This window comes from Lissotriton helveticus, chromosome 8 (genome assembly GCF_964261635.1).
Source record: "Lissotriton helveticus chromosome 8, aLisHel1.1, whole genome shotgun sequence".
NCBI classification, from domain to species: Eukaryota; Metazoa; Chordata; class Amphibia; order Caudata; family Salamandridae; genus Lissotriton; species Lissotriton helveticus.
In genome coordinates this window covers 477,234,980-477,260,734 of record NC_136069.1, presented here as the reverse complement: position 1 = coordinate 477,260,734, position 25,755 = coordinate 477,234,980, and the positions used below count along the sequence as shown (strand labels likewise).

The following is a 25,755-nucleotide window of genomic DNA, read 5'->3' as shown; positions in this document are numbered from 1 at the left end:
AGCTAGTTGCTATCTTGTATAGCATTCTGCCTTCCAGGTAGTGCTTTCTCTGGAGTGCCTGCTGGAAATCTGAAAAAGATACTTAATCATCATTAATCACTACCAGCACCGGGAAAGCCACTGGGCAAGCTTTGCTGTGTGAAACAGCATTTGCACATGCAACTCATGTAAACAGCATTTGTGATTATCTATGTTTATAGGTGTTGACACATTAAGGCCTAATCTGTTGGTTTTGCTTATGCTGATTTTTTTCAGTTTCTCACTTTGCGATTTTTTATGTGAAAAGTGGGAAGTTAGAGAAAAGAATGAGGAAAGGTGATTTGCGTGATGTACCGGAGGGCCAGCCCAGCGGCGGGTAATAATTGGCAGGGAATAATTATAAGATTATGAATCTGGGAACGAACTCTAGCTGGAAAGCCATTGTTACCGGTAAGTGACTTTCTTACAGCTATCTCAAACACCAATGTTTTCAGGATCTTGTGCCAAAGTTATAAGGTGAAGTGAGACCCAAGGTACATGGACAATCATCCCACATGCCTGCAGCATTGCCTTTTAAGTTTACCTGCTTGCCTCAAATCTGTGTGTTTGTTTGTTATGGAAACCTCTTGTTATAAAGATTCTTGTTTCCTTTTCAACACAACTGTAGGCCTTTAGGAATTGCAACATGGTTTGTATTCACTGTACAATGATTCATCACTAAAGATATTTTGCATACCTAATTGTAAGAAGACTTTTTGTGTACATGATGCTATGAGTATATCTTAGATCAGCTCTGTTTTCATTTGTTACACAGCGCACTTTAAACAAATATCTCAGATGTCTTGAGTTCACCATTCATAAGAAACAGTCTCTCCCTCAGTATATCTCTTCACATATTATTTTGTAAGACACCAAAGAAACTGCTTTGGAGACTTTCCTATGAAATGGTTTTAAAAAATATTGTACACCGGAAAATATACTTTTTTGCTACTGTTTACGATACAATGATTCTTGATATGCCTGAATGTGAAATCTTCCATCAGTTTAGTTTACCCAATTAATGATTTATAATAACAATATCACAATTTCTTATGAATACTTATACCTGGAGATTCATCATCTTTGCTTCCAGGACAAACTCAGGCTAAGCTTTGAGCCACTAGCTGTCTTCTGTTCCAGGTAAAGGCTTCCTTCAGTATTATAATGTGAAGGGGTGGAGGAGAAGATTATCTTCCGCCTAATCATCCTGTTCCAGTAAACTGAGGCATCTGACTAGATTTCACCTAAATATGACCTCCATCCTGGCAAACCTCTTACCCCACAGAATCATCAAAGTACGGTTTTGCTTTTTTGATCAGTAGCAAGAAGGAAGAAGGCCGGGATCCGAAGCTAGTACTGATGTGGGTACAACCGATGAGACATTTGGCAAAGGAATAGAAACCACATCAGGCTCTGGAGCTGAACTAAAGAGACTTTGAATGGGATCAGCCGAGACCCGAGCTACCTATGAAAGTGTGGCGTTGGACCTGCCAACCAAGCGCTCCACAATATAGGCAGGGCTATTTTGAAAACCTGCAGAATAGCCTCCCTGAAGCAGTTACCTGCTGCGGATCCAAATACGGCCCAGGAAACTCTTGTGCATCATGTAGCGGATAGGAACAGGCTCCGAGGAGATGAAGAATCTGGATGTAGATCACAAGGACGCCAATTACTAGGCCTCACATGGTAATGGGAGCATTTGGTGGTAGAGACTTGTTTGCTGTGCTTCTTATTTTTCTTGAAGCTTTGTCCTTCTGCTTATCTGAGGAGGATGACCCTGAGTGGGAACAGTCCAGTTTATTGCTGGCATCTTGCATATACAATTTGGCATCCTGCTCCTGGATTGCCTAAGAGTGCATTAACTGAGCATTTTTTTCAGGATTTGGAATCATGCGAAGGCCCCAGATTCCACATTCAAATGTTGCATAGGTGTGTGACTGACCTATCTTTATAACACAAATGACACAGATTGAAATCTGTGACATTTTATGGCAACATCCATGCTCTGTTGCCAAGGGTTTGGTAGAATCAGGAGTGGAGCTCTTGATCTATATCGAAGGATAGAAAAAAAGGAACACAATTTCTTATCACTTAAAGATTTTAATCATTTGGCACAAAGGATACTGGTGTGCAATTTACAAAACCCGTTAAAAGACAAATTATTTACCATGCAGGTGACCAAACAGCACTACACTAAGTTTCCATACAAAGGTAGTTTATTCTTGACCTAAGGGCTTTCTATGGCGTGGACAGCATACCTGTACAGTTGTACTCATATGTGGCTTGTGCTACTCAAGAGTGCATTACTTGTGGATAGTGTATGAAATTAGTTGGTGAATAGAATTTGTCCCAGGTGGTTGAACAGATAATTTTGAAATGGCCCATTAAGGAACATTTAAGGAACGAGATGTCTTGTTTTTAGGAACTTCCTGAAGAACAGTTAATTTTGGTTTTCTTTAAGGATAGTGCCTAAACTGCTCCAGAATTTGAGTGCCATTAAAGGTAATTATTATTTTTAGAGTTTTTCCAGGTTTTCACCAAGGGGTCACTGAGAGCATTGTATTGTGAGAGTTTATCTGAAGAGTAGTGGTATGTTGGTGATTATTTTGGGCAGATAGCTGGATGTCTGATCTGTATATTATGAAAAGGTATGACAAAAGTGGTAGACCTGATGATTTGAGGGCAAATTGTTTTTACACTGTGCTAAAACCTGCAAACCTATACTTTGGAACACCTAATCTCCCATATTACCATAGAAGGTTAACCTCCTCCCAAAAACCCTGGAAGTAGAGGATTTTGACTGTGATAAAAGTTAAAAAAGCTCTTTTAGGTGGGATTGCATGTTACATCGTTATAATGTTGTGACAGTGTACCTGATTGTTGCCTTGTTGAAAAGCTTGTGTTGGGTACAGTAGGCCTTACAGGACAAGCCAAGTTTGAAGCCTATTGGCCTTATTGGTTCCCCGGTAATAGCTTCATCAGAAGCCATAGGTCTGATCTGTTTATTATAAAACATTGCTACACAAGCAGTAAACTCGACTTAATAGAAAAGCAATTGTTCTACCCAGGCAACCTTTGAATTGTTATTGCACGCTGTTAGAGCACGAAGAAAGTTTTTTTTTCTTGAATAGAAGAGAGAGAGAGAAAAAGAGGGAATTTCATAAGGAGAGACACAGACCGATACTGTGAGAATGCCTCTTTTGACATGGTTACCCCACACTTTATGCCTGGTATTGATTTGGTTTTGATTGTAATGCACATGGTCCCTGCCAACCAGGTCCCCTGTGCCAGTGCTTCTTCCCTAAGTGCCAGGGAGGCCATAAAGAATACATGGGCTGGAAACTCTGCGACTCAATTTCCACAGCATCATGATGGCCAGTTCATATAAAGGCCTGGTTGAAACGTGTAGACCACTCACAGGATGCACGAGTTTCCTAAACACAACTCCACCTACATCCGCTGCCTTGCTTTTTGATACTGCCAGAGGCCCAATCATTAAAGCTTATCTCTTGGGACCACTGGACAGTTTTTAAATCTCCCCTTCATGCCACCCACACCGCACACTCAGTAAGTATACCCGCTCCGCTGTAATACAGGTGTTGTAGCACACCAGGGACACACTCGGTGTCGCCAGGTGGGCCTCATGATGAAGCATGCCATCAACTAGGTTGGTGGGTGAGGGCTTCATTAAGAAAGAAGATTTCTTCCTTCTGGCAACAACACACAGCTTTGAGTTTTTTCACCACGTCTTGACAGACTAGTTCTCATTGATTATACATATATTTCTAGGGGATATGAACTAGTTCTCAAAAATTCTCACTCTCCCTTTGATACGAATACTATTCCAAGAAACCACCCATTAGATGTTTTCTGAGCAGCCATCTTGGAGTGGTATTGTGCAGTGTTTCATTGTTTTACTGCTCCAAGATAGCAAGGATGTTGCTAAATTGGCAGCCATGTTTGAACTTGAAAACCATATCCCCATTGCAAATGTATTTGTTTATTGAAGCATACGCCTGCCATGTTTAGGCGCTATCAGGTTTACTTTTTTTTTCTTTTCCTTTTATTCCTGCTTGGTGAATTTGTCTGTTTTATTATGGGTGGGTAAATGTAAGAATGAGTTAGTGGTTGGATGAATGGATTCATGACAGGTGTATAGAACTACAAAGAAATCCACTTGTGAAATTAACATGATGCATCAAAGATCTAATTGTCCTGATTAAACAAAAAATGTCTTATTGGGGGCCATGGAATGAGGTGACAAATTATGACAGTGTTATCTTTATATCAGAGCTCTGATAAGAGCATCTATGATTAGGCCTTGACCTATTTTATGTCCGGGTTTTGATCTAGCAAGGCTATGATTATGCCACCTTATCAATTATTCCAGAGTGAAAATGCCATTCTGCTCACTTACTTACTTTAGTTTCTTAGCAAGTGTCTTGTGAAGACCTCCAGTGAATTTATTTTTAAGCATTTTCTCAATTTAACAAAATGATAGCGTGAATAAACTCAGATTCCGCATGTATCTGAGTGCTTAGATTGCCAACTAAGAGTCAAGGAGATTTCCCTGCAGCCTGGCATTCTCTACTTGACCATATTGTGTCAATCTTGGGCTGATCACTTCATCTTCCCTGCGCCACTGTTCTCTTGTTTGCCATAAAGTGTGAGCATACACTATGCTCTATTACAATCATTGTAGTTTACTACTAGTTAAACTTTGCAAAGTCTTGTCAGAATTAAACTGATATGGTTTGTGTATAGTTTATTTGTGGAAAAGGTGGTTTTGCTATAATAAAAGGATTCAGTCGTAGGAAGACTCATTAGCAAACCTACTTAGAGGAGCTGGAGGTCAGCCAGAAGTGGTTGTTCCAGAGCTGGAATGACCTTCGAGTTTATGCACACCCACACTTCTACATGCTTTAGAATATTCACCTAATCTCCTACAATCCCATTACATCTTGGAAAAGGTTAAAAATGTATTGCTGGCTACTTATACCATAGCAGAAAGTGGCCAGTCGTTCCCCCAAAAAGATAACGGTATAGGGAAAGGAGTTCCTTCATGTGGCAAAATGTTCTTCTCCTAGAGAAAAAATAAATATTAGTTCCAACAAGTGAATCTGCCCTGTACATTTTCATATGCGCAATTATATAAATGTATATTTGCTCTTACAAAAAGGTAATTTGCGAACGTTTACTAGGAATCCGACTGGAACCCAGCAGCTGTCACAGGTTTGCAGTTGTAGTGTAGACGTCTTTGAAACCCTGAAAGTCGTACTTCTGCATCCTACCTATGCAAGGTCACTGACCTTATGGTGCACTTTTGTGACTTATTACAACAAAAAAGGCGCCTCTACATTTTGTTTTTGTAAGTTGCGATAATGGATTTAACTTTTTATCCATGAATCCTTTTTATCTAACACAATTTATTAAATGGTGCCTAGCAAATATATTATTTAAAGTTCTTAAAAATCACACTATAGTTTACCAAAACTATCTGTAACTTTCAACTCTTTCCCCCCCTCCCCCCCGCAACCCCAGTTTGTAATTACTCTGTTCACTCTGGTGACTTCAGAGATATGCACTGGTGAGTCGACCAAAGATCCTCCTATGGGCAGTCCTTGGTGGATGCCCTTTCTGATCAGGGAGCCCAAACTCTTGACTACTCCACCCCAGTAATTGAGTCTAATTTCCATTGTGTGCATGTGGAATTAGGAGAGCACCACCGCTTCAAAGAACTGAGACCTTGGTGCAGAAATCTGGACTACTGTGCTGTTCACTCACATCAGTTTCCATAAAACACAAGAGGCAAAAAAAACAGAAGCTCCGAAAGATACCCAAACACACCATGTTAACCCTCTGGATACCCACCACCTCAGTCAAATTGTGAGTTTGCTTTAACTCAGGAAGCACATCAGAGCAAGAAGTATAGGACAGCCTCCACATTCTATAATATTCAGCATTTGAAGTTGAAAGAGTTTGCACCAGTATAGTGCAGCCACTGGGGTTTCTGTAAGACACGTGTAACTCTCCTGTTCCATCAGACTAGGAGCAACTTGTCCAGGATTTTTGACATCCCTAAAGCCTTAATGTTTTGTTTCAGTCGCAAACCCTACGTCAAACTCATTGTTTGGATGCTTTTAAAGTTGAAGAGTCCACCCAATGTTTCTGCCCCAGTTCTTAGTGCAGTTTGTGTCCACTAGAGCTCTTAACATCCCAGAGGCATCTACTACAGACTGGTGCAGATCATGAGACCAGAGGAGCAGTCCAGGGCACCAGTCCCTCTTTTCCAGTTATCTCCTTTGGTCTCGGTTCAGTTGTCAGTCTCCCCTCTGTTCCAGTTTACCTTCAGGGAAGGACAATTTTCTTTCTCCTAAACAGCTCTTTGCATGGATTCTATGCTGTGCAACGACCATGAGGAACTGCATCTTACGAGGTGCTACCAGGCTGGCGTTGGTAGAAAAGGAGGGCAAATATCCATTGGTGGCAACATTAACTTCTCACCAAAGAATTGCTGGTATTTAAGAGCAAGCTTAGGAGATTTAGAGGAAATCTTTCTCTGATCTCGCATAATCTATGGACAGCAGATTCTTAGCACGTGTTGCCGGCCCATTCTTTATCTCTAGAATGCCCCAGTTTAGTCTGTGGTGGTGAACACAGCTTGAAAAAGCACCTAGAAGGCCTAGCATGTGGAGAAAAATGGAACAAATGTGTACCAGTCTGATGGTCTCTTCTGAGATGGTGAAATCCAGTCCCATCTTGGCCAGCTCTGAACTCCATCGCTGCCACAGATTTGATCTGTACTACTTCCTGTGTCTGGGATGTAGTAAGGAGGAATATAAGTTCATGCTCAACCTGGCTAAGACATTACAGAACAGAAAGGTCCTAATATCTCAGGGCGTCATTGAAACTGCTGCAGAAACTGTCAACTCCATTCTGTGTGTCAGTGTTGGGAGGGGTGGCTTTTCCTCTGCTACAATCACTGGACCCAGACTACCACTGATGCAGCGGTCTTCTTGTCCTCTCGTTGGTGAAGAGTATCTTTGTTCTGTAGGTCTCAATTTCACCTACATTTTGGCCACCTGTGCCCCACATGGCACCCCAAGAAGTTCTGCTCCTTACCATATTAAACCTCTGGTATAAACCAACTCTCCCACATCTTCTGCAGAAGGTGTTGACTTTGACTCTGTCTCGGTCAGCTATCTAAAACAGTGACTGACTCTGATCAGTTGACTTTTTGGATGCCCACTGCTACAAACGCTGAAATAACACAAGAAATGCCAGTTTCATTAAGAGAACCAACAGTACCAGTACAATACTATGCCATTTGACCTCAACACCCCTCAGGTTTTACCAACATCCTGGCCATGCTGATGACCTGTTTTTAGCTGCAGAAGTTCACTCCTGCCTTTGTCAAAATTATTGTTTCATCCCATTAGCTTGAAAGGAGGAGCCAGAGTGTACAATTAGACTTGTAAAATAGCAAGAAACGCATCCATAGTAAAACTATCTGTGAAGAGAGGAGAAAGGGTTATGTCATCGAATAACAGTTGCTGCAGAAAAAGGTATAGAAATGTTCAACTAGAAATCCTGCAATTAGTGGTAATACCAAAAGTGTGGTAATAAGTACTCTGTAACACTTGTTTACTGGTTACTAGACTTCAAATAGAAGACCATAGATACTTGAGTCCAGGCTGACATTCAGCACTCAAGGTAATTTGTTGAAATACGAAAGCAAATACATTATTGCTCGATGTTGAAAGTTGAGTAACCTGGTCTATTTTTCCCTGTGCTTAGAGAGAATAGAAAGGAAGCAGCTGAGTCACCTAGCCTTTGTGCATTTAGTGGAAAGACAGGGCCAGTGTTATAAGTAGACCACCTTCAGCAGTCTTTCTTCCCAGAACCCTTTTTTCTGGTTCCCTGGTGAGCAACCTGGAAGAAGCTATTGTCAGTAAGCCCCTTGTAGCTTCTTTTAAATGGTGAAGTAGGTCAGCATTGCTCACACTGGTCCAGGGCCCAGCATAATATTAGTGTTCTGGTTCTGATAGTTCGCTATGTACTCCGGACTGATAAAAGCTTACCCTTCCCATAGAAAGTAACATTTGTCACCCGGACAGTCGATTACTGCATGACCAACACGACAAATGTAGCCTGATGATTGCCAAGCGGGACTTCAGTTGTCCTGACTAATTATGGTGTCCCATGCTCGTCATTCTTTCCCTTGCTGCTTTTTTGATGATTAGCACTTCTAAATTCTTTGTGGGTGCCCGTGCAACTCACTATTGCCATAAACTCCAGAATATTGGTGGAGTGCATTGTAGATAACTTTCCATCCGTGCTTTGTGGAACAAGTCGCATTTGTCCCTGCAGATATGGATTAAAATCCTTCCTGCCAGTGTAAGGTTTAGGATTTATACACCCAACATTACAGCTTTCTTCCATGTGAAGAAACCAGGATGCACAAACACCCCCCCAGCTCTGCCATTTTGCAATGCATCTGTCTGAATGGCCCTTACAGCATGACACATTCCTGTTAGTCTTCCACATTATAAGGGCTAACCGTACCCAAGTGAACAGACTGAGCAGGCACACAAATTAGAAATCCCTTCTTCAAATCATGGTGTCATGCACCCTGAGATGCCTTTGCAGCTCATGTAAATACCAGAAGTGAGCAGTTTGCTTATTGGATGGCTAAGGGTCCGATCTGTATGTCAGTCTGATGGTGAATTGGACATGGGTATACCTCTGTGCCTTCCCTCCAAGTCCTCTGATTCAGAATGTCCTCATTAAGAGAAGCAAGAGCTCAAAATGCACAGGCATTTCTCTTGGATCTTGCTTGGCAGTGGCAAATCTCTCCACATTTGCCTCCCTCACAGTAAAGGCCTGGCCCTGCAGGGATGGTGATATTGCAGTGCTCTCAACCATCGCCTAGCTTTATTGCTGGATTTCTGTAGAGTTAATTCTAGCATATGTATGTGATATGCTCTGTATTGCAGCTCTTAAAGCCAGGCCTATCTGCCTGCGGTGCCTAGATGTCCGGATGTATGTGAGAGGGTTAGGTAGCCTTAGCAATATATAGGCGGGGAATCTGGGTATCTGTTTCTTGAGATGTGAGTCAATCTCATCCACTATTTTCATCCAGTAGGGCATCCCAGAGGATGTGTACCAAAGTACCCAGTGCTCCACATGCCCTCCAGCATTTGGCACTACGGAACTTGAAAAGGTGTGAAATACCAATACGTAGTGATTTTAATGTAGGTTTCGGTAAGGGACGAATTGCAAGCTGTGTGCCTTGCCCTGTAATAAATATCCCTCCATTCCGATCACTCAATTGCTGCTTAGATCTTGTTCCCATCTATGCTGGCTCGCTTTATAGATTTGACTGTTACGCTGGATCAAGAATGAACATAAGTCAAACGCTCCTTCTCAGGAATGGCGCCGAGGATCTGGAACGCACTCCCTCCCGAAACCAGGCTTATCTCCTCCACGGCCTTCTTTAAGAAAGAGGTGAAAGCCATCCTCATGGCCAAGTTCACCTGAACTTTAATGTCTGTTCCTCATTGACTTTCGTGCCGCTTGGGTATTACTGGTTTCATGATTGTCCAATGTCAAATAATGTCATATTTTGCATGACCTAGATCTGTTTATTCCTCTTGTATGCCACAACTACTTGATGGTCATTCGATCCTTCTATGCTACTCACTAAATATCTATTATTAGACTATTCCTGTTAGCCTATTGTATATCGAGGCCCCTTCCCCTACAACTTTTAGATACTTATAGTATAAGTTCTCCTGATTTTATCGTAATTGTATGTAAGACTCAGTCTCGTCTTTTATTTTTCGCTTATCTGATTGTTTATTGACTTTCTATTTGAACATGACTGCTATCCGATCATGTTACTGAAGTTTATATTGCACCCAATATTATGTCGCATCACCCTCATGCTATCGTCACCCCCTGTTTCTGTGAAGCGCTCTGATATCTGTAAAGATCTTGTTCGCGCTATATAAAACTCTGAATAAATAAATAAATAAATAAGTCAGAAGTATGCCGCGTCCCTGAAGATTTAGTAAGCAGCCACTTCTCATATGGCATAAGGTGCCTTTGGATATTAGGCCTATTGCTGATGTGTGATAGCCAATGGGGAGTTGTAGGTAAGGAAGTCACTCAGATTCAGGGAGACAAAAGTCCACACTTAATTGGTGGAAGGGAAGTATTTCTTCTTCGTCAAACGTATGTCCCATGGAGCGGCACTCCGTTTGCCTCCATGTCGTAAATGCGCCCGGGTCCAGCCCGGGAATAAAATCCGGGTATTCAAACAGTGGCTTTATAGGAGAAGGGAAGGACATAAGGCTGCACTTGATGCTCGTTTGATCACAGGTGTCCATCGTAGCTCGCGTGATTAGGGAGAGATGTACGTTTTGGGGTCAGTGCACTTTTTTCAGGAAGGAGACCTTCCAGAGAGAGGTACCTTCCACCGCCCTATCCTGAAAGAGCCAATACTTTTCTGATTCCAGTTGGAACCATTCCACTAGACATCTCATCTGGGCTGCGTTGTAGTAGGAGTGCAGATCCTGGACACCTAGACAATCCATCCGAGGCAGCAGATAGTTGAGCTCCTTTGTAATGCAAGGTTTCTTCCCCTTCCAGATCTATTGTATAAGTGCATTTTTATATATATTTTTAGTAAAGTGTTCTAGGAGTCCACATGCGGGCTGGTCAGTACAGCACTTAAGCCATTTATGAGGAGTCTCCTGAAAGAGAACTAGGGTATCCAGTGAGTAGCATTTGCTTACTTGTATTTTTTTTTTATTAGTTTTATTTCAGCAAACAGTCAGACATTATACATAAATAGCGACAAACTTATCTTTATACATGATTGAAAGGCAAAAGAAAGTAATAATAACAATATACAATAGATAGATTCATTTGACAATGTTTAGCTTATATAGATTAATAGATTAAATCCAGTTCTGAATTGGAGCCCAGATTTTTATCCCAAGTCTTTATTTTATAGCACTCTTAGATCTGTAAATGGCCATTTGAAGTTGGTATATAGATAACATTTTAGCTTGCCACTGGCTAAAAACAGGAGATTCAGAATCGAGCCAGTGAGAGAATACAAAAACGAAAATCTGCCATACAAATAAATAGAAAAACTTCTTCAGCTGTTGTCCTAATTCCTATTTGATTAGTTTACAAACCAATAATAACCATTCCCATATTTAATTTTAAAGTAATCCCCAAACTGGTTTTGATAGTCAGCAGCTATTTCATCGCATCTTTTGCATTTGTTACCATTGCTCCCCTTCCATTTTGCCAGCCTCGCCGGCGAGTAATACAGATCGAAAATGGCCATTAAGTGTTGGCTCTGCAATGAGCCATTAAACAGCACTCTGGTTGATAATTTAATTGATCTTACTATATCAACATTAGCGATTCCAAATTTCCTTTGCCATTTGTTTTCAATGAAATTCAGATCATCATCCATTTGGTTCATTACTAGCTGATACATTAATCCAATTCCCCCCCCCTTCTACTTGCTTCTAAAATATCATTTTTACTCATGCAGATATGGTCGAGTAACCCCTTTGATTCCAGAAAGTTGCGAAGCTGAAGGTATTTAAAAAAATCAGATCTAGACAAATTATATTTTGCTTGTAGACAGGAAAAAGAACAAAGTTGGGTGCTGTCATAGAGATCTCCTAGTATACAGATCCCTGCAGCGTGCCATCTTTTCATGACTTGGTTATTGAAGATCTCGGGGAGTAACCGATTCTTCAGAACTGGAGTATAATAATTAATGTCTTTACAATTAATTAATTTCTTTTTAAACTGCCTTCATATTGAAGCAGCCGCTAATATAATTTTAAACTTGGTCTTTTTTTATAACTGATTTCTAGAATTTTAACCAGAGACTGAGAAACTTCCTCGCCCAGTAATATTTCATAGATTGACGGATAGATCGCTTCATCAATGGTAATTCCAGGGAATTGCCCATATATTTTAATAAGATGAGCCAATAATATAACCAAAAGTTAGGGACCCCCCCCCAACCACCTTTCATTCTCGGAAGATGGTAGCTCCATAGGAATCTAGATGCCATTCTATCCATTTGAGAGAAGTAAGATGTCGGAAACAATAGAGGAATTGTGCGAAATAAATATAAAAATTTAGGAAAGATCAACATCTTCAAAATATTAGCCCGACCATAAAGGGAGAAGTGTAAATTATTGAGCCTTTCCAACGTGGCATTCGAAGATTTTAATATATGTTCTATATTTAGACGTACAATATCCTCAACCTTGGGGGATATTGTAATCCCTAAATATTGTGCCTCAGATACGAACACCATATCTTTAGGACGATCATTTTCGGAATGAATTATCTGCGTTTTTACTATATTTAATTTATAACCTGATAACTCCCCGAATTCTTCCGCTAAGGAGATTATCTTTGGTAATGCACTTTTGATGTCTGACGTGGTGATAGCGACATCATCAGCGTATGCGAATATTTTGAATTTGTTTCCTCTAACCGCTACCGGAGCAATTCCTTCCTCGATTACTAATTTACAGAGATAGGGTTCCAGGTACATAGCGAACAACAAGGGGGAGCAGGGACAGCCCTGCCTTGTTCCCCTTGTTATCCCAAAAGATTCAGAGACTGTATCGGTGATCCTGATAGCAGCTTTAGGTTGGTGATAAAGTGCTCTAATAGCATTCAACAATTCCTAAGGGAGTCCCATCCAGGTCATAACAGCCCAAAGGAACCCCCATGTGACCCTGTCGAACGCTTTTTTGGCGTCCAACAGGGCCACAGCTACAGGGGAGCCTGATGCCTGCGCCCAGTCCAGCAGTGTTTTAATTTTTTTAATAAGGTCCGTAGTATCTCTTTTAGCCACAAATCCGTGCTGCCTTCTAGATACAAGATACGGCATCAAATTATTTAGTCTATTAGCTAAAATTTTAGAATTTTTTTTGCTATCGGCTGATATGAGGGATATGGGCCTGTAAGATCCGAGCTCTTTGTTGGGCTTCCCTTTCTTTTTAAAAATAACAATAGTGGCTAGCGACCATGACTCTGGAGGGATACCAGAGAATGCCCATTGAAACAGTTTTAGGAGTTCTGGTTTTAAAACTCTTCTAAATATTCGATAGAATTGTAGTGGGATATTGTCGGCCCTGCTGCTTTACCAGGAGCCAGACCCATTATTGCTACTAAGATTTCTTCCCAGGTAATTATAGCGCTAAGTGATTCCCTCTGATCTTCCGTTAACCGAATTTTATCTACACCCTCCAAATATTGAGATGTTCTAGTTTCTATGTCTAATATATTATTAGGTTGACAATATAAAGCCTTATAAAATTCACTGAAAGCAGCTAATATGTCTTTCTTGGATACTCTAACAGTCCCACTGAGATCTCGAATTTTGAGAATTTTGTTTGCTGTTGTTTTTTGACGTAATCTCTGTGCCAATAGTTTGCCTGTTTGCTCACTTAGCTCGTAGCTTTCAGTTCTATGTTGTCTGTATTGAGAAATCACTCGCTCCAAATTATGGGAATATACTGTACTACGGTTGATAGAAAGATCAGTTTGGGATTCTTCGATATAACTATTAGATGTAATACGTTCGGCCAGTTTTCTTTCTACCTTCGAAACCATATCACAATCTTTTATGAATTTGTCCCATTTATTTTTATTTTGAAAACTCGAATACTTTAGGGTTTCTCCCCTTACTATATTCAGTCTGACCCTGTGCCTCATGGGAACAGTCAAGCCCGAACTGCCAAGCCATGTCTTCCCTGGACCGGAAACATTCTGGCATTCCAGCCGCCTTCAGCCCGGCTTGCTTGAATCCAGTGGCAAAGTGAGCAAGGGGCTCACGTCTGAGCATACCCTGCCACACTTATGGCGGCCAAAAGCGGTACGGTTTTGTACCGCATTTGGCCGCCATAAGTGTGGCAGGGTATGCTCAGACATGAGTTCCTTGCTCACTTTGCCACTGGATTCATGCAAGCCAGGCTGAAGACGGCTGGAATGCCAGAAACCGGTCCTCGGAAGCTTGTTTCCGGTCCAGGGGAGGCATGGCTTGGCAGTTCGGGCTGGACTGTTCCCATGAGGCACAGGGTCAGACTGATTTGCATATAGCCATGTCTGAACTGGGGTGGCAGAGTGGGCTAAAGAACGGTGATGGATTAAACCCAGATCTTTTGACTGGGTGTGAGTGTTTGATTCAGATGCTCCGTCCATCACCACCCCCTTTTGTACCGCTTTTGGTCGCCATAAGTGTGGCAGGGTATGCTCAGACGTGAGTCCCTTGCTCACTTTGCCACTGGATTCAAGCAAGCCGGGCTGAAGACGGCTTGAATGCCAGAAACCGGTCCTCGGAAGCTTGTTTCCGGTCCAGGGAAGGCATGGCTTGGCAGTTCGGGCTGGACTGTTCCCATGAGGCACAGGGTCAGACTGATTTGCATATAGCCATGTCTGAACTGGGGTGGCAGAGTGGGCTAAAGAACGGTGATGGATTGAACCCAGATCTTTTGACTGGGTGTGAGTGTTTGATTGATTCAGATGCTCCGTCCATCACCACCCCCTTTTGTACCGCTTTTGGCCGCCATAAGTGTGGCAGGGTATGCTCAGACGTAAGTCCCTTGCTCACTTTGCCACTGGATTCAAGCAAGCCGGGCTGAAGACGGCTGGAATGCCAGAAACCAGTCCTCGGAAGCTTGTTTCCGGTCCAGGGAAGGCATGGCTTGGCAGTTCGGGCTGGACTGTTCCCATGAGGCATAGGGTCAGACTGATTTGCATATAGCCATGTCTGAACTGGGGTGTCCGAGTGGGCTAAAGAACGGTGATGGATTGAACCCAGATCTTTTGACTGGGTGTGAGTGTTTGATTGATTCAGAAGCTCCGTCCATCACCACCCCCTTTTGTACCGCTTTTGGCCGCCATAAGTGTGGCAGGGTATGCTCAGACGTGAGTCCCTTGCTCACTTTGCCACTGGATTCAAGGAAGACTGCTGGAATGCCAGAAACCGGTCCTCGGAAGCTTGTTTCCGGTCCAGGGAAGGCATGGCTTGGCAGTTCGGGCTGGACTGTTCCCATGAGGCACGGGGTCAGACTGATTTGCATGTAGCCATGTCTGAACTGGGGTGTCCGAGTGGGCTAAAGAACGGTGATGGATTATACCCAGATCTTTTGACTGGGTGTGAGTGTTTGATTGATTCAGATGCTCCGTCCATCACCACCCCCTTTTGTACCGCAGTGATGGTGTAATGGGCGTAACATTCGCTGTGCCCTTCAGTGTATTACAATCTTTGCTAATGCAAGCAGAGTTGTCTGTCGTGCTCACTGTTCCCAGTTGTTTTAAACGAAGATTTAAATTGAATTACATGTTTTATAAATTAACGACCTTACTTATGACTTCCTTTTTCTTATTTTGTAGGCGTTTTTCGAGTTAGGTTTGTGTCTATAAAAATTACCCGCAACTGAAAGTTTTCCACATTTGTTACAAAAATGCATGATCGCGGTTGGTTGCTTGTTGGGTTCGATTGTATGCATGTTTAGTTAGGTTTCTTGCGCTTCTTTTGCACTTCAAGCCGAATGTCTCCAAGCTCTGCAAATGTTGGTCGCCGTACAAAAGTTGCTGTATTGACAACACTGAAAGTGATGCTGTTCGCAACAATGCAGGCGTCTGTAGACTGGCTCTGGTCATCGTTAAGCCACAAACACATAGAGAACTTGCTCAAGGGGTTAAAGAGGTCGTTAGTTTAGTGATCGTGATCTTATAAACCACTGATCCACCCAGTCCCTGACAGAAGAACAAGCAGGTAAAATTAAGAGTCGTGTTTTTTGTTGAACAAAATCTCTTATAATCCACCTTCATTTACACGGACGTTAAGGGAGCTGTGCTTTGGGTGGGCAGGTACTAACTAGTACTAAGTATCTGCACAACTTTATTTTAACTGTGAGAGTTCCTGCATGTCTCAGCAGTAGGCTCTATACTTCGAATGGGAAACTACCAGCACTTCTCATTAGGAAACAGGTACTCTGGTATAGTGAATACTTTCACTTATATGTTCCCATTTCATGCACAAAAACAGACGGGGGTGGGGGCGGGGAGTAATTGGACGGAAGGGTAAAGACTGAGCATGACAGGCTTGGAATGACTGCAGCACCAAGCTTCATGCGAGGGCATCATCATCTGGTTTATTTTAAACATTCAGAGGTGTCACTTTGCTTAACTGATGCATGGAAGGCGTGAGACAACACAGGAACCTATCAACAAGCATTTGCAATGCTATAGGTCTCGTATTATTTAAGTTTGAGCTATTGGTGTTGCATTATTTAGCGATGCCAATAGCTCACACTGTAATAATGCGAGACCTATTGCATTGCAAATGCTTGTTTCATTCTGTTGTGGTCACTCCATCTGAGCTACATCTTTGGGTTCGTTGTCGCCTCGCAAGGGGTGTATTTCATCGAGTCTCGCATGTCAGAATCCGAGTGCCATAATGGAAAATATACCTTTTTGCTACTGCCCACAATGCCATTCCAGGTACTCATGCCCAGATCAACACACGGTCTGCAACATTTTCCTGTCCCTGGAGCGTAACTAGGCCTTCTGCTCTGCTTGCCTCGTCTTCCACTCCAAAAGGCAATTGGGAATCATCGCGATCGTCGACTCACTCAGCACCCATGGAGCAACTTTGAGACGACGATACCCCGACATCTTTGGGGAAGATGTCGAAGAGGCAGGAGGGGGTGGCGTTGTAATGATTGCATCCTTTAATCCAGAATAAGATTTGCCCTCAGACTTTAAGGTTTATAAAAATCAGCCCACACCGGGACAGCATCAGAAGTCCAATGCTGTGAATAGTAGTACACTCCAGGCTACTCACCGCCCCTCGGAGGCCAAACACCCAGCCCACTATTGGGTACCCAGCCTTTTGGGCCGAGGACCCACGGGGATTCAACATCTGATCTGACAGACACCCCGGAGACCAGATTGCGCTCAACGTTGAAAACTGTCTCAAGGCCAAAACAGCCCTTGGCGACCAGTCGGCCTTCCACACCAGACTCAGAGGACTGGGAGCTGGCAATCCTTCAATGCCTTCAGGAGGCGCTGCACTCAAGACAGCAAATACTGTTTATTCATCCCTCAGATGGAGAAAATCACTGCAAAGCTTCCACCAGTGGTGCAGGAGACTCTCCCTCGTAACCGGAAGTTGACTTTTGAGGAGGTACTAGCATTGGAGCCCCTTCCAACTCCAAATCTCAAGAAGTGTCAAGATGCCCCCATGGCCTGCTCCTCCAATTCTTCCTCCTCGTTCTCTACCTCTTCCTCCTCAGGGCTTCCCCCACTACGTACCCTGCCTCCTTCCCCGGAAGGGGTACACGTTACTTCTGTGGGAAGAGGAGCCCTTAAATCCTTATGACCTTATATATGATCCAGAGATCCCATATAATCCATGGGATGATTATGGGGTTGTCCCTCCAGGTGACGACCCAACCTCTACCCTGCTAAATCTTGCCCTCCTGACAATATCACCTCGTATCACGAGGCAATTCACAGGGCAGCCAACTTTCACAAGGTGGACCTACACACCATTCTAGAAGAGGAGGAATTCCTGGTGGAAACCCACACCCCCAGTATGCCACCCAATATTTGCCTATACTTAAGGGAGTGCTTAAACCTATGCAACGGGTCTTTAGAGATCCAGTTCTGACCAGAGTTGCCACCTTGAGGGTTGGCAAGAAATGCATGCCCTCGCCCTCTGACCTACCCTACATTAGAAGCCAGCTCCTGCCAGACCCTGATGGTGCAAGCCACAAGTAAACAGGCAAATCCCCAAATTACTGAGGATGCCCAGGTGTGTGAAAAAGACAGTAATAGGATTGATGCAGCAGGAAAAAGGTTTGACTCACAATCTGCAACTCACTGGCATATCTCCAACTCCATAGGGTTGTTGGCGAGATATAACCCTGCCCAGTGGGACGAAATGGGGTAACTAATCCAACATCTCCCAGACCAATACAAGCAAAGGGTACAAGAGATTGTAGCTGAAGGGCAAACAATCTCCAACACCATCCTTGGTGCAGCAAACACTCCTACCAGGAGCTTAAATTCCAGCATCTTAATCCACAGGCGTGTTGGCTCCATATCTCTGGCTTTGAGCTCCCTGTGTTCTTCCCACAGCCAGGCTCAGTAGCAAAGAGAGCCCTTTACATACTGGATGTAAACACGACCTTCATGTACTAAGTTAACAGGACCAAATCATTTAGGAAAACACAACATTTATTTGTCACCTACTCTAAACCACACAAAGTGCCATTTCAAAAGCAGTGGTAGCTCGCTGGCTTATCAAGTCCATTCAAACATGCTTACCTATGGCCAAAAGACAACTCTACCAAGGCTGCATTCTACACATACAAAAGCAGCCTCTATGGCCTTTCTGGGTAACTTCCCAATAGCTAATATCTGTAAAGCAACTACGTAGACCTCACCATACACGTTCACCAAGCACTAATGCATTGCTGTCCACGAAAACAGGCCCAAGTGGACCAGGCTGCACTATGTACACTTTTCCAATCCTCTAACTAGCCACCGTTTTGGGGGATACCTGCTTTGCATTCTGGACAGAGCATGTGTATCTACAGATACACGACATGAATGGAAAATGTTACTAACTCTTGAAGCATTTGTTTGTGGCATGTAATGCTGCAGATTCATATGCGCACATCCTCCTCCCCAGAAGCTTTCGGTTGTTGCAGATAACTTTCTTACCTTTTCCCCATGCATGATCATCATTGTGCATTTTCTTGATCCATCATCCTCTTCACCCGCCATGCGTGAAACAATCCGATTATGAAGCCAATGCCCATTACCATTAATGGGAAGAGTCACTAGACCTTGCAACTCAAAAGACTTCTTCGAAGGAAAACAAGTTGCTTATGTCCAAGGCCAACCCTAGATGGCAGGAGTATGAAGTGCGTGTGAACCTACAGCACTATATTCCATGAACAGATGCTTACAGGGTAAGTAACTTTTATCTTTCGTGTTAATGAGTTCCCTGTAATTGGGTATTAAGGAGTCTCATCTCAGTCCATATGGTTGTAAATAAATGGATTAGCTACCTGTCCATATTTTTTCCAATCATTTAATGCAGTCTCGAGGTTTTTTTGTTGTTCTGTCTTCGTAATGAGCTCTTGAAATCCACATAGTCCAACCTGCTGTTGAGGTTTTGTACATATGACCTAGAGGTAGATAAAAACACTTGCGATAATTCGCTGTACAATTACCAGCTTCCTTTTGGTCATATGTTATTGGCCCACATACTGTTCACTGTATATTGAGCACCATTGTATCACAAGCACTTTGTTAATATTCTTTTGGTTTCTTTTCTCAATCATGGCTAAATGCATTCATTACTGTTCCTTTGTGTAGACTCCCATGTGTACACTTATATCTTGCAATCTAATTTGTCAATTTTCCGAAGAAAAATATCGTAGTGGATGCATTTTATTTTTTTTTAAAGATCTGTATATATGCATGTTTTGGTTCTGCAATTCATCAGCTGTTTTTGATTAAATTGCTAGGTTTGGCTCCCTTTTCCACCAGATCACCTCTCCTGTATATTTAACTTCTATGATAGTCTTTTAAAGTGGATTAATATAAAGGAAGAAGTATACTTGGTAATGTGTTTATTATCTATTATCATATTTTACTATCCTTCATTTATTCTTAGCCTAGTGCTTGATACACTTTTCTTCTGTCTTCCCTCTGTCTATTCCTGATGTCTGGTGCGGTGAACCAAAATAAATATAAGAAACTTGTAATGAATTTAAGGCTAGGTGCATCTCTTTCTGTGATGATGCTGGTGCATTTATGGATATGGAGTTTGCTGTACTATGAATGTTAAAAAATATTAGTACCTCAGTCTGATGCCTTTACTATAAATTGTACCGATCCAGTCCGACACATTGGGGATGCTTCTAAGATGAGGATTCTGCAGGGAGATAGAAAATCTTTATCCTAAAAAGGCAATTAATTTACTCATAGACTGAGATTTCATGAAACTGCAAATTGTACTTTCTGAAAAGTGTGAGTCTTAAAAATACCTAAAAAAAAAATAGGTATTTGTAGTCTGTCCTTAAGCGAATTTGACTCACCAGTGCTTCACTTGCCTCCTGTTAGTGTAGCGCTGGTGAAAGAGCATAGCATCTATAGACAAAGAAACGTGTTTGTGCGAGGAAGTTAAAGGACAGTTCCAAGAATGTGAATAGGAGGATTGAGAATAAAGTTCTAAAGCTCATTAGGTTATTTGCGAAATAAACACTGATGTAAAGAACCATGTCAGAATAGGGTTTTTGGTCCAGCATCTTGGATTCCCTTTCCGGTGGAGTGGTAGGGAAGGCGCTTTCGGAAGTGGAGGCTTGGACCAACATGCTCTCTGGGGTTGGGTGTTGGAAGAGGAAAGTGAGGTCGTCCGGAGCCGGGCACTGGCATCGGGCGATCATCCTGTCCACGGGAGCCCCTGTGTTGGGCCTGGACCTGGTGCCCAAAAGGACTTCGGTGAGGGCCTCATTAAACGGCAACAGGGGCTCCGAAGAGCTCGCCGCCGGTTGAAGCACCTCAGTCAGGAGGTTAGTCCTGACCACCACCGGAGGAAGCTCGAGGTTGAGAGCCTCGGCCGCCCTACGCAACACCACAGCGATGACGCTCCCTCCTCCGTAGCCACATTAGGAGGAGACAACATGCCACGGTCAGGTGAAGTGTCAAGACCACTGGCATCCCCCAGGTCCTCTCTCCAGTCCTGCTCGGTATCAAGCTTGTCACTTAAAGGGTCACCTGACCCCTCCCAGTTCTCCTCACCCTCCTCTGACTGCCAAACAGGCTGAAAATGGCCAGGGTGGAACACAGGTGCAAAAGGACCCATTGGTGCCGGTGGGGGTGTAGTGAGGTCAGACGTCGCCAATCCGGATCCAGGCTTGGATCCTAGGGGCGTCGGGTTCGAGTCTAGTCTTCATTGCGCTTCAGTGACATCAGCTGTCAGGCCACCCTATTCATTACATTCTTTCGCATATTTTTCTGCTATTTTTCCTCTTTTTTTTTTTGGCAATTTAGGAAATATTATGGTTGCAGTAATGTAGAAGGTTTGATGGTAGTAGACCTAAATTTGTAGAACTAGCTCCTACAAAACTGCAAGTACCATGGCAACCTTCCTCTAAAAAATAAAATAAAAGGTTACCTCCGAACCCTATATTGTCATGCTTTGTCGAGGGAAAGGGATTTATTAAAGGCGCTTTCTAGGTTTTCACTGCGACAGACCTTTTTTGTACTTTTATTAACTACAGTGGGTAACAGCCAATCTCCATTCTTCTTGTTCACATAAATGTATCAAAACTAAGAAGTAAAACAGTAAAATGAAGTCTGAATTTTTTATGGATTTTCAGTAATGGATTTTGAATTTTGATTTGGTTTACAGAAAATCTTTCAGCGAAAGAACTTAAAAAGCTGATGAGCAAGCAAAGAAGGGCACAGAAGAAGGCAAAACTTGAAGAAGAGCGAAAGCATGCTGAAAGAGAACGGCTACAGAAAAATCAAAAGAAAAAAAGAGATGAGGAGGAGGAGGAAGCCAGTGGTCCTAGAGAAGAACTGGTCCCTGAAAAACTGGAAAGGGTATATTCAGTAGGACTTTCATTAAAAGATTATAATTATATTATTTATTATGCTCTCCTTTAAAGCATTGTAGAAATACCAATCATACTGTATTTGCCTACTTCTCCTACATCATGGACTATTTTACTTTTTGATGGATTCTTCGAACTTCATGTTCCTCAGCTTGGAATACTCCTCAGCGGTCAAACTGCAGCTTTTCTCCAGCAGTGACTCTATAGCTCCCCTGAAGTGACAGTGGAGTTGCATGTAAGTGCAACTGGTGCTCCCTGATGTCAGTTCCTTTATTAGGTCTCGCTGGTGTTAGCAGCGCGAAGCGCTGCGTCCAGCGAAAGACCTATTGTTGTCGACTTGCCGGGAATGTTGGACAGGGGATGGGTACGCGATTTCACCTCGTGGACGCGCATGTACAGCCCTGCGCCGTGCACATCTCCTGTCACATTCCCAGCAAGTCAGCCTCTCGCAATCACGCGCGCACACACACACACACACACACACACACACACACAGCCACACTCACGCATGCACACACACACACACACACACGCTCACACACACGCTCGCACACACACGCTCGTACACATACACATACGCACACACACACGCATGCACACACACACACACACACACAGCCACACTCACGCATGCACACACACACACACACGCTCGCACACACACACGCTCACACACACACACACGCTCACACACACACACACGCTCACACACACACACACGCTCACACACACACGCTCATACACACGCTCACACACACACACACGCACACACACACACGCTCGTACACACACACACCCTCCCCACCCAAATCACTGGGCATACGCGGGGCTTCCCTCTCTGGGGGGGGCGGGCACCGACAATGTGCCCCGACGCGCCCCCACTGAGTCTGTCGGACTCCTTTCGTCCCGCGGTAGTGGTGGCTGCCTGTGCTGGTGGCCCCGCCCTCAAGCAGGCAGTCCCGGGCAGTCCTGCCTGGCTTCCTGTGTCTCGTTTTTTATATATCTTTATCTCAGGACAGATCGGCAGCATTCCTGAGCTCTCTGCTCCTGATCCCTCCTTCTCAGGCCGCTTGGAGGTAGGTGCATCTCCTCTGGCTCCCGAAAAAATGGCAGCAGAGGCAATGGATGAACCGGCACCGCTGCCTCAGAGTGAACGCCCAGACCGCCTCACAAGGCCACATGTGTGCCCTGCCTCTGCACCCTGGGTGGTCTCAAGAAAGGTCTCGCTGCCTGTAGTGTGAAGGGAAGAGGACTTCCTCGGGGGTGAAAGCTGCGCAGGGTTCACGGAAGGCACAAGCCCAGCCAGAGGGCACACACATCAGAAACACTTGTTGTTTCTTCACGAACTAAACATTCACGTTTACTGGCCGAGCAGCCTTGGAGTAAACGCGCTTCCAATTTACAACCTTTTTATAGCTGTATATATGAGATTTTTGTGATCGTTACAACACGCAGGGGCAATGCTATGGGGCACAAAAACAGAAGAGGTGGAGGGGGTGTCGGGGAAGGGGGGCAGGCCTGGCAGTGTAACACGAGCAGAGCACACTCATCTCCACAGCAGGCGCTCAACCAACTCAGCATGCGCCAGCAGCTCGTCCAGCTGAAAGCAAAATATGCCTTCTGTTTCAGGGGAATTTATGTTCAGTTTGGCTTTTTCCAGAGTAAAAGCCAGCCCTTTGTTTATAATTTGCAATTCTGGGAGGGAAATAGTTCATGAACACAAACACACGAAAAGCTATAGCTGTTGCTGATTAAAAGAACAATTCTGTCTTTTTTCGTTGGAATAGACTTCTATTTGGTAAAATACACAGCTAAGAAAAGTTTTGGAAACTCAAAAACGTCTTTTCTTTTTGTATTTGGTGTTAAATCTGCTGTTGCGATGATTCTCTATTAACAGCGTTGATATAAAACTATGTGCAAGGTACGCACCGGCTAGTAGCATCTTACTATTACCCAGTCCATAGTATTCACTTGATCAACCTCAGACGGATGGATGGCAGAGATGGCCCTACTCTTATTCAAAATCATGACCGTGTAAACACAACAGGCGCCTGCTGCAAGTGTTAAACTCGCTGAGCCATCTTGCCAAAAATAAGACAGACGAGCTGATCCAAGTTAGCCACATAAACCCATTGGAAGAGAGTATTGTTTATTTTAGTATTTGTAGTGTACAGTCCTGTCCTGTGGAAGGAGGCCACAAAAGCATCTCGAAGGAAGGGGGCCTTAAGCCCCCGGTGTCCGAGAGAGGGAGGGAGAGATGGAGCAGCCTGGTCGAGAAGTCTGCGACTCTTGAGAAAAGCTGCACAGCTTCCATTGATAGTGGATGGGAATCCCTATGGGGTGGGGTGTCCATATCAGGCATGGACATAGAGCTCAAATAAATGGAATGAAAAAGAGTTAAATAGTTTTATCTATTTATTTCATTTATTTAGCGTTTCCCCCAAAATGTTTGTCTTGTGGCCCATCACGCAGATCTTAAGACCAGACACTACCAGCTGGGAAAAGGCAGGTGGAGTTTAGAAACACTGGTGCTCGCCCTCTGAAGATAAGCCCTGGCTAGGAGGACATGTATGTGCTGTGGGGTCTAGAGCTCAAGAAGCGATCTGAGCTACCCTATGCCTGGTGCGCTGGGACTAAGCTTCGGCAGCATCATATGGCGAGGCTGATTCCCTGCTACACCCAAGCAGGCCTCCCCATAGGACTGATTCTGTGGAGATGTATTGTAATTCGTAGATTTATATAGCGCGGCTTATCACCCATGAGGGTATCCAGGCACTGTCCATAGATCAAGTGATCTGCCCAGAATCACAGGATGTTGAGCCGACGCCGACACTGGACCCTGGGTCCCTCCAGCTCCAATGACGACAGCTCTCGTCGCTGCGTCACACCTTCTTCATATGTGCTTATACTGCCTGCCTGTGAAGAGAGTGGGGGTACCTCTAGAACTGTCCATGGTGAATGCATAGTATCTTGGGCCTTTGTACACATTGTTTAACAATGACGTAAGCCTACTGTTGGTCCTACCAATTTTACACATAAGGAAATGGAGCCAGAGAAGGGTAAAGTAATCTACCCAGGAGCACACAGCTTAGTCAAGTGGAGAAGCCGGGACTACAACAAGAGTTGCTGCTTCCTCTCTGGTGTAATCGGTGGCCTCAGAAGGAAGAACAGCTTTTGTGGAAATACTGCAAGGCAGCAGAGTTTGCTCTTTACCGGTGACAGCCTGGGAGTTGCCCCGTGGAATGATTGTTGCTAACAGCCTGTATTTGAAAGGGCAACAGAGAGATTTGAATCAAATAAGGAGCGGCGGCAAAGGTCCTGAGAGCCGGTTGAGTCAGAAGCACTGGCAGAACCTGCTCGGTGCGGAAGGGTCCGGAAGACAGCACGTCTGCAGCTGGAGTTACTTCCGCCTCTTGCACAGACAAGGGGCTGCTGCATACCACTGTCCGCACTGCACACCACTGCCCCCACTACATACCACTGTCTGCACTGCATACCACCGCCCGCACTGCATACCACCGCCCGCACTGCATACCACCGTCCGCACTGCATACCACCGTCCGCACTGCATACCACCGTCCGCACTGCATACCACCGTCCGCACTGCATACCACCGTCCGCACTGCTTACCACTGTCCGCACTGCATACCACTGTCCGCACTCTATCGCTTCTTCCAGGGAACAGCCATGACAATCTGAGAGGAGTCACTTTTTTAAAACTTCTATTTACTATCAATATAACGAGGCATGTAGCAGCAGTTACATCAGAACATTCCGAGACCATTAGAGCTTTTGAATGTTTGTTCACCCAGATATAATGCATCTCCCTTTCTTTACTCAAATGGTTATATTTCGTTACTACGAATTCCTTTGCAACGCATGCCTTTACCACGCATGCGTTATAACGGAATTCTTTTTTATGCATAACCTTACCCACGAATATTCCTTTACCACGCATAGATTAACAACGATTTTCGTTGTTTATTTATGTATGGTAAGGGCATATTCTTGGGAAAGGTTATAACCCTCCCCTGTACCC

The 25,755-nt window shown here is 43.9% G+C and overlaps 1 protein-coding gene across 1 annotated transcript in view; it reads left to right on the top strand.

The window, feature by feature from the left end:
* Nucleotides 1-25,755, top strand: part of NAA16 (N-alpha-acetyltransferase 16, NatA auxiliary subunit) — a 587,644-nt gene that overhangs the window by 452,298 nt on the left and 109,591 nt on the right. Inside the window, exon 15 of the mRNA XM_078657379.1 lies at nt 21,512-21,705. Coding sequence (XP_078513505.1) covers nt 21,512-21,705 — 194 coding nt within the window. The remainder of the gene's footprint in view (nt 1-21,511; nt 21,706-25,755) is intronic.